We start from the raw sequence: 16,190 nt of genomic DNA, 5'->3' as shown, positions 1-16,190 counted from the left end.
GTGCATATGACAACACGCTCATGGTGTTTAGATACCTGTGTGCATATGCGTGCACTTCTGGTCTTGACTTCAGACTGCCCGTCTAGCCTGTGAAAAAAACAATGATTGCATTGTCTGAAGGTTTCTAACCTTTGCTCACACCTACAAGCCTGCTATATGCAATCACCATTAGTGTTTAAAAAATTGAAACACAATACCTGAAAAACACTATAACAACTCTTCAATACTTTATTGCAATAAATTGCAGCAATTTATATAAAAGTCATATTGCTGCTGCATTTCAATACCACAGGGCACTAAAGCTGCCAGTTCAAAATAGATGTTACCAAAATATTTTACAATTTAACATCCGGCTAACAAACTTTCATTTGGCACTTCAACTGACGATATACTACAATTTAAAAAATAATAATTTGCAACTGCATGCAACAAGTCGCTTTGAGATAAGAAATTTCATTAAATATTTGCATAAATATGACTAACAACCGGTTTCATGTTGGCTATGGCAGTGGCACCACTATCAACAACTGTCACTGTATATAAATATATAGTATCGATTATGTTGGCTGAATCACAAGTTTAGCTCAAAAGCAAAGCAGTGCAAGTGTTTAACAAGAGTGTTGGTGTCGCTTGCATAGAATTAGACATTAATCATGGAGTTTACTACTTAAATCATTTTCAACCATCTATCAATCCCTTATACAAAAGTAGCAGTACATTTAATTCAGAACTTAATTTGTCATTTAATCATTCATAAAGGCTTAAAGGAGCAAACAACTTGGCAATGCAAACCTTTTTTTGTTTCAGTAACTATGTTTCAACTCATTCTATTTAAGCTTTACAAATTTCTGTCATAAGTAGAGAAAGGCACCTCTTAGATTAAGTATCGGTTCTCCACCAGTGGAACTTAAAGCTCCAATAGAAACACACCCCATGACAATATGAAAAAATACCATTCTCTCAAAGCAAGATTCAACTCCTCCCATATACTTCTGAAGCGGCTTTGAGCTAACATTAAACACAAACAAAACAAACACATCCCTGGTCCTGAAGCTGCACAATAGGTGCACGAATATATGAATAAAAACAAACATGCAAACTGTACATTATTCACACTCTTAAGACACAGCAGTGAAGAAAGAAAATACAGCAATGTCAAGAACGCCATAGTGAATTCAAATAGCTCGCAACTTCTCTCTCCTGCTCTTCCGTATTTCTTCCCTTCTCATCATCACAGCACGGCATCGTTTTTAAAACAAGCATCACGGAATTTCAGTGAAGTGCTCGTTTACGTTACTCGAAAGCAGCAACCACGAAACAATTCGGCAAGAAACATCATAACGACTACAGCCAATTAAAATATGTTCAACGCTAATGGGAGCTGTGGAAAAGTGTCATTTCGCTCAGCATGAACCGAAAGCCTGAGATAAAAAAAAAAAGAAAGAGGTGTGTGTGACCAGCACTACATGCCGAGCAGCTGGACTCCAGAAAGCATGTTTCAATTACAGACCACTTTCCTCTGCTCTGATGAAGTAATTCTTTTACACGACAACCTCAAACTAGTGCTTCACCATTATGACTTAAAAAACAAAAACTAGCACAAACGTCCACTAGCAAAAAGCACCACAGTCATGGAGCGACCTCAGTATCTGTCACACAGAATGATGGCCACACAGCGGCAAAAAAATTTTTATGTACCATTAAGCAAATCGATATTATTACAAATACTATTCCTGCCACCTAGTTCTTACTGCTGCCATTCCAGTATGGAAAGAGAGACTTGATAAAGGTACAGCTCTATTATAATGCCTTTTGTTCCTGTTGGCTTGTAAGCATATCACAGTTCATGCCGCTACAATAAGTTTTCAAAAGCTGCATGACAGGTATAAATGTACAAATATCTGTAGCGTAAGTAATTATGCAGATGAGTCGTCATACTGAGAAATCTATCTGTCAGCTAAAATGTGCTGACAGGTAAACAACTTTCAGATAAAAATTGGCGTCTGGCATCAAGAAGTGTCAGCTGATCAACCACAAGATAGCAACGAAGCAACCGCAGTAAACCTACTCAAGCTGCTTTTTTATCTACGAGTGGTTACATACGTTGCGGCACAGGTGTTCATGTATATCAAACTCCATGCATTGTTAACACAAGAGTACAGTGCTCAACAAATGAAAGGAATAATTAGATCACACTATGTTTGGCATATGATGCGACGCAGCGAATACTATTACACCGGGATATGGCAAGCAAAACGTCCACCCTATTCTAGCCGCAATGGGAAGCAGCCAATTAAATTGACATAGGTTTCTGGATGAACCAAAGGCCATGTATGTGCGCTATCACATTTCGTCTGTTGGGCACTTCACAACACCTTAATTTAAGTCTAACACAGAAAACGGTGGTTGCCACCGCAGGGACCTCGCATTGCTACTTGCAAAAGCAAGAATATCCCCCACAAATCTGAAAATGTCTGCACTGCCATCCTATTGCATGACCATTACTGGCGTGCTTCCCGTACGATCGGCAAATGCAAAGATGTGATACATACACCGCATGATAACAAGTGTCACAAAAGAAAGATGCACCTTATGCTGTGAAAACAGCTAAAAGCACTAGCTTGCAGGAGGCGGCTGGCTGGCATCTTCTATCTCTTCGGCTCCAAGCTGGCAACCTTGAGCAGTGCCGTATTTGGCAACGACTTTGAACTTGTTGTCAACTCCCCAACTCTGAAGTTCTGCAGAACCAAGCAAGATAAACTCCAGGGCTGTGATAATGCCTATTGCACTGCCTATGTAGTAAAACAGTGCCCATGCCTCGAGGGGAGTCTGAAAGCAGAAGCAGAGGCAAATTGAACTATGAGCAATGATGTCACTGCAGTCTAGTATTTTGTTTGTAAGAGCCTGCGAAACCAAATGGTGCGACTGATGGATATATGCGAAAGTAGTAAATCCATCCCATGATGCAAATCTGCCACCTACTACATTCTGCCGGGAGCTCCTCGTGCATCACCGTAATGCTCTTTGGACTGTCGTGAAACTACAAGCTCCTACTCAACAGGCCTGAAAAAGCAGCAGCACATGCGCTCTATACTCGCACGAAGCAGCGAAGCGACAAAGCTTTCCCTCTCCGCAACAGAGAGGACCACACAAAAGCGCTGCTTTATAAGACATTTCGCTGGAAACATTAAAAGGCCTAGCACATATTTCCGAACACAACCTAAGACTGCATATGCTGAAATGCTGATGTCCTGTGCGAAATTAATTTTCTGATGCCTGTCCTTGGTGCTACAAAAGATAACACGTGAACATGAGCCTGACAGCCTTGTCTGATATCATCAGACGTTAAACATCCGGCAATAACACTGTCGACACGTACAGCAGCTGACGATTTGTCATTACATCGCAGCCGTAGAATAAGCTGATGTATAAATTTTATTTGTCACACAGATGCCCCTCTGCTACCTTTGCCTACAGATGCACATGAGTATTGTATAACTAGATGAATGACAGAGCTCTGTATACAAGTTATTTATCGCAAAGCCTCTGCGACTCTTAGTCCAGAACTATAAATTGAGCCGGCACTTTCACAGAAGAGAAGTAGGGGAAAGTGAATACCTTAACGGTCTCAATTACTGACCAAATTTATTCTGGACATATGATGTTACAGTATAACGATGGAGTGAACCTTGCGTGAATTAACTTTCAAATTACAATCACGACAGTCACGGGTGTCGGCAGGATTTTGTCTTGGGGGGTGCAAACCCATGTTGCATCGAGGGTGGAGTAGGAGGGGAGCGCTGGTGTGGCTAGGGCGTGGGGGAGGGGGGGGAAGCAATGCCCCTTTTGCACCTCCCTGCAGACACCCACGACGACAATGATTCTGCATGCCTCTCCGCATGCTCTGTGCATGCTCCATTTATTCTGCATGCTCTATAAGAATTTATGGGTGACGATTAGACCGAATGCACACCCAAAAAAATGTGCAACACTAGCTGTATACCTGTTCCTTCAGCAGTTCACCAAGCATGGCTGGTATGGCAAATCCCGGAATGCTGGCGATGACATTGGATATTCCCAGAAGGGTACCTGGTGGAGGCAGACAGTGGTTTTTTTTTTCTTAGACTACTGCTGCTTTTCCTGCATCCTTGCATTTCATTTGCGGCCTTCCCAATATGAAGAGCATGCATGCTATCAAAGTACAACGTCGAATTCCTGGCGTAATTTTGAGAAAACTCATTAATGGCATACATGCAGTCATTTCTGTGATCTCGTTAAGATGTTGCATCAATGAGCCTTTTTGGGAAGGAACGCTCAATCTTTACAGGAACAAAGGAAGTGTTTCTTAGATGTCAACGTAATGATATATATTTTTTTGTTGGTGCATACAAACGTGCATTTTCACATACATACATGAAACATGTGTCCCAATTTTAAAGGGGCCCTTTAACACTTTTTCAGCGTGGTAGAGAATGCTGTCAATCGGTAGTCGTGGCTCCTGAGAACATGCGAGCCAAACATTATAGTGCAGCACACGGCCTGGAATTTGTAATTAATTCTCAAAGTCAGCTAGAAATCGCTCCCTCTTCCCTCGAGAAATGATGTCATGTGCCCAATTCACTGTGCCATATACCCAAGTCCGCGTCCGTTGGCTGATTTCAGCATGGCGAGCAGCATCGTTACCGTGGCCGCTGCAGGATGCCGCCACGTGCCGAAGCACGCTCTCGCGATCACACTAAAAGTAAGCCGTGCGTTCGAAGAAAAATTAAAAGGAAGTCCTCAAGGTCACGATGCGCGCTGAAGAAGGGATGCATCTTCTTACCCCCTTGTCATCCCCTTTCCCTGCGTAGCTTTCAGCGCACTCGCTGGTACAAAGAGAGAGAGAGAAAGCGCTTAAAGCGTGTGGCAAATCCCTGCAACTCCGCTCGTACTTTACGGATTCTAAAAATTTTTGTGGCAGTCGATTCGTGAGGCAATAAGCTCCTTTAATAAAACCATTAGACGGTTACTAGGAAAAGTGTCGCAGGACCCCTTTAACGCAGTTAGTACACGGAATAGTCCAGATCGTTTATTAAACAAGAAAACAAACAACAAAACCTGCAGAAGAGCGGTTACATGCAAGGGATGGACAATGCAGAGGTGATGAAAAGAAATGAAAATAGAGACATGCAAAAAACCCGAAATAAAGTAATAAGCAGTGGAAGCAGAAGAGCAGCATATTTACCTCTCCCGAAAAAAGCAGCCATTAGAAAAGTTCGCTCACTCGCACCCTTTATTTCTTGCAAGGGATGAGGTCAATCTTGTAATCTTTCAGCTTCATATTTAGATCGAGGTGAAATTCATTAGCTTATGTGATACTGAGCAACTTGTTGTTGGGCGAGCGTTAGAACAACCTGGAAGAAATGGGAGATTTCTGTAATATGCTGAGATTTTTAAATGTTAAGGTTCATAAGGAGGCTGTTGGATCGTTTCCATGCTCAAGCTATATAAAAGCTGTTAGAAATCTGTCCATTAAACCGCTTTACATTAACGGCATTTGACAAGTTTCAATATGTCTGCTATGTCACCAGCCCACCCCTACAGTTAAAGTGACGACAGAACCTTTTTTGCAGCACTTTCCCGCATTCACCTCCTTTTTTTACACAGCCAATTTTAGTGAATGTGGCCAACAGAGTAAACAGGGCCAATACAGTAAATGGCTAATACAGTAAAGGTTGTCATACTCTGCAAAATGGGCACACTTTTTCCCTCGTCTGATCCCAGTGTTGAAGAAGTGTTTTCAGTTGTAGTTGATAATAATAATAATAATATCTGTGGTTTAACGTCCCAAAACCACGATATGATTATGAGGCACACTGTAGTGGAGGGCTCCGGAAATTTCGACCACCTGGGGTTCTTTAACGTGCACCTAAATCCAAGTACACGGGCCTCAAACATTTCCGCCTCCACCGAAAATGCAGCCGCCGTGGCCGGGATTTAATCCCGCGACCTTCGGGTCATCAGTCGAACGCCATAACCACTAGACCACCGTGGCGGGGCTCAATTGCAGTTGAATAACCCCTTGGATACAACACATTTCCTTCGTTACTTTATTTTTTTGCTTGCTTGATTGTCGCTCTCTTTTTGAAATTACACTTGAAAATTTGACGAGTTCAGCCTCCACCTAATTAGGTTTTGCTGAAAAGCCGGCTTCTCAATGTGCGAGAGGGGATACAGATGCACAGGCGTGAGAGGGGACAAGATTTTGACGTAGCACCGAAAGGTAAGAAAGCTGGGGCATATCTATAGATGTGGCAATGGGAATGAGTGGTCTAATAACTAGACATAACACCTGACTTTACTACTATACTCTGCAGAGCTTGACTCGCACAGTAGCAAATCGTCTCGGTTACAGTATCATTCGGTGAAACCTGGTCTATATGCTCCAGTTTGTTGCACTTTCTAGGCTAATTAATTCTCTGAAATGCCAGTCTCGCATAATTTATGTAGAGAAATGTGCGTTAACTTCTCATTTTTTACATTTCTATACCTGGTTGTCAGGTCCAAAAATTGTGACGGTGCCTACGCTGACTGCCATGTGTCACTGTTGAAAATGGTCACAGAGGAACAGTCTTTGCGAAGAAGAGCAAAACTGCCTGTCGTTTTTTTTTAATGAGCCTCTAAAAAAACTTAACAATTGGTTTCTACTGTAGTTATGTAAATATATCACTCTAAGCTTTTTGGGGCACTCTGCTACTTTCGAGGTGGAAATCGGTGCAGAGTGGGGGGAGAGCGCGAGTATTTGTGTCAGGAGAAGGTTAGTCGCTCAATGGCAGCACCAGCAGAAAGACAAGATGCCTGCAGATGTCACACAAGGCAAAGAACAGAGCAATGCAATAAGAGTCACGAAAAAGCAATAGGGAAAACAGCAGGAGGCAAGGATGTCAAACACTTTTGACTTCTACAGTCACAGATCTTTTCATACAAAAGGAAAGCAAGTTATTGTAAATATTATTTATTCTTAGTAAGGGTAACAATTCTCAGTTCTGTTAACAAACAGAAGAAAACTGCCACCCATTTTTAGACACCACACAACGCAACTCAGTAAGGACTCGTATGTGTAATTCCTTGCATGTAACTACTAACTACAGTAGAACCCCGCTGATACGTTTTTGAAGGGACCGTAGAAAATAAACGTAAGAAACGGGAAACGCAAGAGCCGAAAAACAGGAAAAACGACAAAATATTTAGTGGTACAGAATTTTATTTCAATGCTTACGAGCAGCACGAAAATTGGCGCGCTCAGCCTCGATCTGGTCGACGGATAGAAACGCGGAGCTGGGGACGGCCTCATCCACAGAAATGTAATCAACGTATGTGATTTTTTTAACACCAACAGCTGTAGGCATGAGAGAACTAAGCACACGCAATCACGACCAGCGCAGCGAGTCCGACCGCGAACCGCGCGCACGACCATGCGAGCTCCAACCAGCTCGAACTCCTCCCATCCTCCAACAAATAACGATGATGATGAGTCTACGCCAACGTGATGGCAGAAGTGAATGCCAATCTCAAAGGCCTTACTTTTTGCAAGCAATTACGTCATAGACGTCATGTTTGTGAAATACAAATCTCAAAGGCTATGCTTTTGCCAATAGTAAATGCCAATCTCGAAGGCCTTGCTTTCGCGAGCAATTACGTCATAGACACCATCTCTGCAGTACGAATCTCGAAGGCGATGCATTTGTTTGCATCAATCGAAAGATCCTGTTGCTTGCACCTCTCATGCGGCTAATGTTACGGCCAAACCAGGCCAAGCTGTGTGAAAATGCACCAATGACCGCTCTCTTCGGTAGTCACTCGGTCTTCTCCAAGCGCACTTCGCGACGTATCATACGGGAAAGGTCCAAGAGTTACGACGTAACAGCGGGGTTCCCAAGACATTTTATCTTATGGGAGCTATGCCGGGACCGGCGGAAAACGACGTAACAGCCGGGAAAACGCAGCAGGGAGGAACGTAACAGTGGGGTTCTACTGTACTAGGTATATATGAATGCTATGTAAGATGACACTGGCTTCCTTCGCAATGCTATGCAATGCCTGGTGTAGGTAATGTGTAGTAATCGTAGCGGGATGTGATTTTCCAAGGTAGCACAGGCATGGGTATTCACATGGATGTACTCGAGTGGTCAATGTTAACCACAATTATGACATTTGAAGTCAGGGTTTTAGTTGCAGTGCCATTCTAATTGACATAGAGACGTTCAGGCTATTCTCAAACGTGCACCACTCTGGGCTCAACAGTCATGTTGAAAGTTTAGACACAGGCCCAGGAAAGGACTTTATAACATGCAGATATTGGTAGAGTAAACAACAGTAGACTTTGCATTACAAGCAAAGTTGTTGGTACATTGATAAGCATGGCACCTAACTCGTAAACCAATCATACTTTTGATGGATCCTAAAATCAATCACACTTTTGATAGAAACTAGCCAGGATCTTTGCCGTGAATTCGCACATGTGCTCGCACTGCTATACTTCTTCTAAAGAAGTTCATTCAGGCAGTCCTTGCTTTAATGCATTCGGTCATTCGTGTTGCTGCAGCACCATTTGTTACGTGAACAAGAGTGCTACCCTAACATTTGTGTTCCACACCAAAACTGTCTGTTCTAGAACAGAACTGTTTTACACAGTTCTGATTCAGAACAGACAAGTCCACTTAACCCCTTAGCGCAGCGTGTGTCTTCAGGCACACAACTGTTGAGATTCCAAGATCTGGCAAACACATCTAAAGACACACAATGGCCACATAGGGGCATGCAACGTATGTCTCCCTGAATGTGTGACAAGCTTAATACATTGTTGCTGCCTATTGTAGCCGACGGCTATGTTTAGTCGTTATGTCAGCCAAGACAAAAGAAAAAAAAAAGAATGGCCACCTATGAAACATTTGCAGCAGGTCCCCACGACATGGCTGATTTGATGAAACTATAACTAAAGGTTCTAACTGCAAAACATGCATTTACGTAAACTCTAATGCTGCAATGGGAACACCGAGTAGTGCTCAAACTCAATGCCAACCTGCAAAGTCTGGTGCGAGGTCAACAAAAGCAGCCATAAAACCGCTGTGTCCCATTCCATGAAAGCCACCTGCCACGGCAAGCAGCACCATGTTCCAAAAACCATTGCAGCCAGCCAAGGGCACCAGCAGCAAAAAGAGGCCTGGGACCATCCCACCTGCAGTTGGAGAGTTGCGAGAGTAGCAGAGACAGTGGAGGGTGATGAGTGAGAGGGATAAACCCAAACAAATGAAGTACACGCTACGTAGTCGCTCCACAGGCACATATCAGAAGCATGTTTTTGTTTTCCCAATACATGGCGAGTGCAGTATTGGCCTCGAGGAGTTACGGAGTCGCCCTCTATCGGACGCGCCTCGATTGCGTGCTAGACAGGATACCGCCGGCGCGCTCCCCATAGGTTTTGCTGTCGGCGCTCTACAAAAACACCTCGCGGAAGCCCTCCAGGGCATTTCTGTAAGTACTTTCGAAATTAACAGTCTTCTTTAATGTCAAAATAATCATTTTCGACGAACTGAAAGCACAAGATAGTCTACAGTCGCTGTCTCTTTGCAGAAAACAGAGCACCCGCTTCACACTGTCACCGCGTTGGAGACCCCTAAACCGGCTTCTTGCGTGAAAGGTAGTCACTCGCTGAGTGCAAACTACGTGAAATATCTCGTTAGAGTAGACTGCCTGTATAACCAAACGGAGCATAACAGAAAGAAGTTTCAAGCCAGCGATCGCACGGGTTCGCGATGACTGACGATGCCTCTGCATGTATGAGCGTCTGCATGTATGTTCGTACTGATGGTTTCGCTTTTGCTACGAGCGCGTTTCGGCACCGCGCTGTGAACTTTAGGCCGCAAAATATGAGAATTTGTGAGTAAACAAACAACTACTGTTGTGCGGACGCTATCAGATCAGTTCAAAAACAATTTCCTTACAACTGCGGCTTCGGTGAGCATGGCAACTTTGTGATCTGCCGTCCCGACGATTCAGTGTTTTTTTTTTTCTTTTTCGGTCTAAATTCGGGTACGTTTCAATGTCATTTGACAAGCTGTCTCGCACTGCGTATTGATCGGACTTCTCAGCGGGCAAATGCCGCTGCTTCTGTTTCTTTATTCAGCGCATTCGTTTTGTTTGGTGCTCACACAAAACGTGAGCAAATGCGACGCCCTTTTTTAATGCTCCTTAATTATCGTTCCGTTTGCATTCCAGTGAACTTGCCGCTCTCTGTCATCAACAAATTCATGGACCAAAGCTTCACCACTTCGAGATTGCTGGTGGAAGAAGAACCAGTCTACGAGACCGAGCATGTAGTAGCATGCGACGCCTAGGAAAAGAAAGAAAATGCAGTAACGTTTGCCGGACTTGTTCTGCAAACGTCGGCTGTGAACTAGGACCCACATGAACTTGAAATAGCGGTGAATAAAATAGAAGTTATTGCAGCAACCAGCAGCCGCAAAACAGGACAGTAATTATTTGGCGAGTACCCCAGCAATTTTGGCAGCAGTGTCGTGTCTAACGCCAACAGGGTGGCATCTTTCCCACGTAAATAAATGAGGTTTCAAGAAAATACATGGGGTTGGCCGGTGGGCCGATCACGGAGGCAATGCAAAATTAATGTAGCTTATGAAGCAATGCATGCCTCATCAAATGGGAAGGTTGCCCGTCGGCGTCCCGCATCGGCGGCGTCAACACGAGTGATGCAAAAAATAATCGTCACGTGATGGTGTCACCATATGACGTCATCATGACGTCACAGATCGTCAAAATATGTAGCGTCATTATGACGTCACATAATGTGACGTCAAATGATGACGTATTCACACGTCATAGTCGCTTTGCATTGCCTCCGTGATCGGAGGGAGGCGCGGGAGAATCAGTACATCGACTGACAAGAAGAAGATGGCTTTTGCCTTCTAGTCATCTTTAACGAATGCATAAGGGACCCTGTGCGTTTTTTTTTAATTTAACGTATCTAAACAATGACTTGCGCATGTGCAGCCGATTTTGTGGACGCTGAGCACGGGGCCAACGATCAAGAGGTCGCATTGGAGGGTTCTGAGATGGCATCGCACGTGGTAAAAGGTAGCGCTTTTACCATCCTGTGGCAGATAAGCATCATTTGCCGGCGGAAAGCACGCGCGAGCCATCGTCTCAGTGCGCACTGTCTGCTACTCACCGAACATCGCAGGCCCGACGCAGTAACAAAAGTCTTCGTCGCGGAAGCGCTCGTTGCACACGAGACTCGTAGCGGATGGCTACTTGTCGGTTCTTAGCTTTACAACCCATGCTTCATGCTGTTTCTTGTCCCGCGGTTACCGGTGCAGGCCGACACTGGGCTCCTTTGCGTAAGCGCGGCACTGCGGCACCGAGCGGTAGAGCCCCATGTTCGTCGCCTTCGGAGGCAGCCACTCTATTACAATGGTTTCAATTGAGTAGAAAATGAGAGAAAACTTCCGAATTTGAACAGACCGCAACGCATGTGGGACTTGAAACTCGTTTTCAAAGCACGCGGCAGTGTGCCACAAGCAGCCAACGCGGCCGCTGAGACCACGTGATCCTGCCAAGCACGTCACGCCGACGGTGGCGCCGGCGCTTCCAGTGGTGGGCCTCGAGGCCAATATTCAGTGTTCACAAAAGTTGAGATCATGGCCCAGAAAACGTGTCAACAAAGCTGCACTATTGCCACCAAATTGAAACAGTGCTCCCACTTGGCCTTTACACTTTGACAGCATAATTGCTGGCTTATTTAACATATCCCCCTCGTTTGATTGTAAACATATTTAAATCATCTGTAATGAAGTTATCATTTAATGGAGCAAAAATAATGAAGCAAATGTTCCACCTCAACATGCGCAAAGCCAGAATGATGTAGACAAGCAAGGACACTTGAGCAGTTCTGAGAATAATGACTAAGCCTGCACTAGTCACCATCTCTGCCGAGTTGCAGGATCTACTGGCCCTCGTAGAGCAGCGAGTCATCTGCATTTTAATGTAGGCGGCGTTTATCTCGCCCCCAAGACCCTCATGCAAGGCAACAATGTTTGCGGCTGCCAGGCAAGAACACACGCACCTAAGGTGTTGAAGAGCTTCCTGTTGTTTGTGATGGACATGGAGCCACGTTTTCTAAGGAAATCGGATGCCACGCTGGCAACGCAGCACAGGAAGGCACCAAGGACGTATGGGACGGAAGAAAGCATTCCATTCTGCAAGACAACACAAGCCCACTTGCGTTCATCAATTATGATAACAAAAGAGCTGCATTTCATAGTGTTTTTCTGCAGGCACGTGTTACGGCAAATCCAGATATTGTATAGAAAGCTAGCTTCACCCTGTGTTTAACAGCTCTAATGCACAAAGACTGCTGCATCAGTCAGGAATAACCAACGCAGTCTCCCATATGTGCACCCAACAACTCAACTTTTGTAACACATATAGTTGAAGCGACAAAAGTCGACAAACAATACAAAATGGACAATACAAAACTTTCATTGTCAGCTGGTATGGACGACATTACATCTAAACTTCTAAAAGACACTAAACATGTTTGTGCAACATATCTATGTCTACTATTTTCACCGTCAATTTCAACAGGCATGCTGCCTCCTGATTGGAAACACAGGAAGGAAGGAAGGAAGGAAGGAAACAGAAAAAGGAGAAGGCAGGGAGGTTAACCAGAAACACTTCCGGTTGGCTACCCTACACTGGGGGGTCGGGGAAGGGGAATAGAAAGACGAGAAATAGAAGGGAGGAAAGAGAAAAAAAAAATAAGAGAGAGAGAAGAGATGCAGTGCATTCACTACAGCGTGCGGGATTGCACCACAAGTCAGAGGCGTTCGCATAAGCCCGTCGTTCTCAAAAAACACAAGAGTGCTTTCACTGCCTTGTGGGCCGCCGAGAGATGTGGACGGTGCTGTAGTAGCACCTGCACGGAAATTGGCCTATCATCCAGTCGCCGCAGTGCGTTGAACAGTACTTGTCGCTCCGAGGAAAAACGAGGACAGTGGCACAGCAGGTGTTCGATGTCTTCTTCGGTGCCGCAAACACCACACGCCGCGCTGTCCGTCATTCCGATTAACATTCTATATGCCTTCGTAAAAGCAACTCCCAACCAAAGGCGATAGAGAAGCGAAGCTTCGCGTCGATGAAGGCCGGATGGAGGTTGGAGTTGCAGTGAAGGGTTCAGTTGATGTAGTCTGGTATGTCTGATGCTTGGTGCGTTCCACTCCGTAAGTGTGAGACTGCGGGCCAGTTGTCGAATCTGCCTTGCAGCGTCTGTCCTTGAAAGCGGAATTGGGACAATGTTTGCTTCCTGGTGTGATGCGCGAGCAGCGTGATCGGCGGAATCATTTCCACTGATTCCACAGTGGCCAGGTAACCACTGGAAGTCAATATCGTGGCCTTTTTGAATTATGTGGTGGTGAAGTTTTACGGTTTCATACGTCAACTGTTCGTGGCATCCTCGTCGGAGAACTGACCGCAGGCACTGTAACGCCGGTTTTGAATCAGAAAACACAGCCCATTTACTTGGTCTTTCAGTATCAATAAATTCTAGTGCGCTGCGCAGAGCCGCGAGTTCTGCCGCCGTAGACATCGTCGCATGTGAAGTTTTAAGACGCAGAGTTATCCCTTGTGATGGTATAACCACCGCACCACCAGAACTGGACGACGTAGTCGAGCCATCCGTATAGATGTGGACGTGGTTACCGTAGTTTTCGTAGAGTAGGAGTAGGCTCAATTGTTTCAGTGCATGTGTCGGTAGGTCTGACTTCTTCCGCACTCCCGGAACCGTTAGGTGAACAGGAAGGTGGTTCCAGTTTACCAATCGGGTAAAAAACACTTCCCATTAAATTATTGCCCCATATTAACCATTGTGCCCTGCAAAATGCTTGAACATATCACCTACACACATATCATGGACTTCATTGATGCTAACCATTTTTTTCATCCAGCGCAGCATGACTTCAGAAAAGGCTTTTCCTGCAGAATGCAGCTAGCTATGTTTGTTCACAACCTGCATGTAAACGTTTATTCTAACTTACAGACTGACGCCACCTTCCTAGATTTCGCCCAAGGTTTTGACAAAGTTCCGCATGAGCGTCTACTACTAAAACTTGCCACGTTACATCTAAATGTTGATATCTTAGCATGGATTAAAGGGTTCTTAAGTAACCATTCACAATCAGTCTTTGTCAACAATCAAATATCTAATGCTACCCCCGTAACTTCAGGCGTCCCTCAAGGGTCCTTACTTGGTCCACTTCTACTTTTGATTTACATTAATGACGTACCAACGCATGTATCCTCTAATATCTGTATGTTTGCAGACAATTGCATAATTTATCGTAAAATTAACAGCGCTTCCGATAACACGTCTCTTCAAAACGACTTGTGAAGTGTGCCAGAACGGTGTAACCTTTGACTCATGAAACTAAACCCCAACAAATGCAAGACTGTCTCCTTCCATTGCCATAGAAATCCACTTACTTTCTCTTAACAAACTGCTGGTGCCAACCTTGAACTAGTTCCTTCCTACAAATATCTCGGAGAGACCCTCTCTAGTGATTAAACCTCGGCAACCCACATTACAAACATCATTTCATCTGGTAAGGAAACACTAAGGTTTTTAAAATGCCATTTGCATTATGCACCTCAAAATGTAAAAAAAAACTAGCCCATTAGTCTCTCATCAGGATGAAATTAGAATACGCATCCCCAATTTGGAACCCGCATTAAGCATATCTCATCAATCCACTCGAATCGCTTCAAAATCGAGCTACAAGATTTATTCATTCTAACTGTTCATACGACGTCAGCATTTCAGCACTGAAAACAGAATTCGGATTATCATTACTCGTATCTCGTTGCCACACGGCTAGTATTTGTCTTTTCCACAAGACTTTCACAGCTCACTTAGCAAGCCACGATACATTCTCCCCCCAACACGCATCTCCGGTAGCCCGGTTCACCCGCAACAAGCTGCGCACACACATGTACACGAACCGTCACTTTTTTTTTCATTCTTTTTTTTGTGCAGCAACAGACGGGAACAATACTTTTTAACACCACAGCCATAACCTGTCCCTCCACATTTTACACCTCCATAACAAATTACTTAGCACTGTAAATAAATATGACTCAATTTTTCATGTATGTGCCCAACCCTTATGTAATACGCCTTAAATGCGGTCTTTATAAGGAATAAAAATTTGGCAGATCCCATGCCTTGTTGGAATCGGTTTCATCCGAAGCAGTCAGTGAGTAATTGTCTATGCTGCATTTTTTGGCTGTGAGCCAAGCGTTGCGAAGTGGATCGACGTGTTTTTGTAAGTGTAGTAGCTGTGTGCACGTCGTGAGCTTACCAGGAACGTCGACTACACAGGCATTCAAAGGGTGACGTATGGTCTGACGTAACGTCAGCACTCACTTGAGAGCATAGACGTCAATATTCTCGAAACGAAGTGCACATTATGGTGCGATGATGTGAATATCATACACAACTTTCATTAGCGTATTCCTCCAGGGTCGGGCAGCGCTTGAATACAGCTTGCTGAATCATAGGAGTATAAATGTAATGTTTATTAGACTGCTATAAAAGTGGAGGCAACACTGGAAACACAAGTGGCGTTAACCTGACATTACGCCTGTATCATAGCAGTACATATGTAATGTTTATTGCTTTGTTATAAAATTAGATAGCCAGCACTGCAACCATAATTGACGTTGCACCGACATTACGCCTGCATAGGGCCTTTTTCCAAAGCAGTTTCAAGACCTGGCGTGGCTCTGTGGCACAATACATCACTGCCACGCAGAATGCTTGGGTTCGATTACTGCTGGGATCCTGATTTTTATTCTCTGTATTCGTTGGGTCAACGCTGCCAATGTCAGTTTTTCTTAAGCTCTCGCATTTAAATTAGCAGTATCTGTTCTCGCTGTTCCTGGTTAGATTTAAACTGTCAATCACCTGTGGCGCACACCCGCATACCGCGGCCCATGGTATAAGGGTATGTGCCAAAGGTGTTTGGAGGAAAGGGTTTGACGACGTAGGCGACAAGATTTTCACACTATTCATGTCATGACCAGACAGTCACATTTGTCAAACCCTTTTACCCTCCCATACCAATTTTGGTCTACACCAAGTT

At 44.4% G+C, this 16,190-nt stretch overlaps 1 protein-coding gene across 2 annotated transcripts in view; it reads right to left on the bottom strand.

Annotated features, from left to right (window-relative positions):
* Nucleotides 1–214: 214 nt before the first annotated feature.
* Nucleotides 215–16,190, bottom strand: part of LOC119383426 (sialin) — a 33,478-nt gene continuing 17,502 nt past the window's right edge. The window contains exons 7-10 of one of the 2 annotated variants that reach the window (XM_037651547.2): nucleotides 12,119–12,251; nucleotides 9,062–9,217; nucleotides 4,004–4,089; nucleotides 215–2,829 (exon numbers count right to left, since the gene is read on the bottom strand). In XM_037651547.2, coding sequence (XP_037507475.1) covers nucleotides 2,617–2,829; nucleotides 4,004–4,089; nucleotides 9,062–9,217; nucleotides 12,119–12,251 — 588 coding nt within the window. In that variant the 3' untranslated portion in view covers nucleotides 215–2,616. Of the gene's footprint in view, nucleotides 2,830–4,003; nucleotides 4,090–5,247; nucleotides 5,394–9,061; nucleotides 9,218–12,118; nucleotides 12,252–16,190 lie in introns of those variants that run through there. The other variant, XM_049412509.1, reaches the window with a different exon arrangement.

Source organism: Rhipicephalus sanguineus, chromosome 2, assembly GCF_013339695.2.
Source record: "Rhipicephalus sanguineus isolate Rsan-2018 chromosome 2, BIME_Rsan_1.4, whole genome shotgun sequence".
Taxonomy (NCBI): domain Eukaryota; kingdom Metazoa; phylum Arthropoda; class Arachnida; order Ixodida; family Ixodidae; genus Rhipicephalus; species Rhipicephalus sanguineus.
The sequence above is the reverse complement of the archived record's forward strand: the minus strand, read 5'-3'. Positions and strand labels throughout refer to the sequence as shown.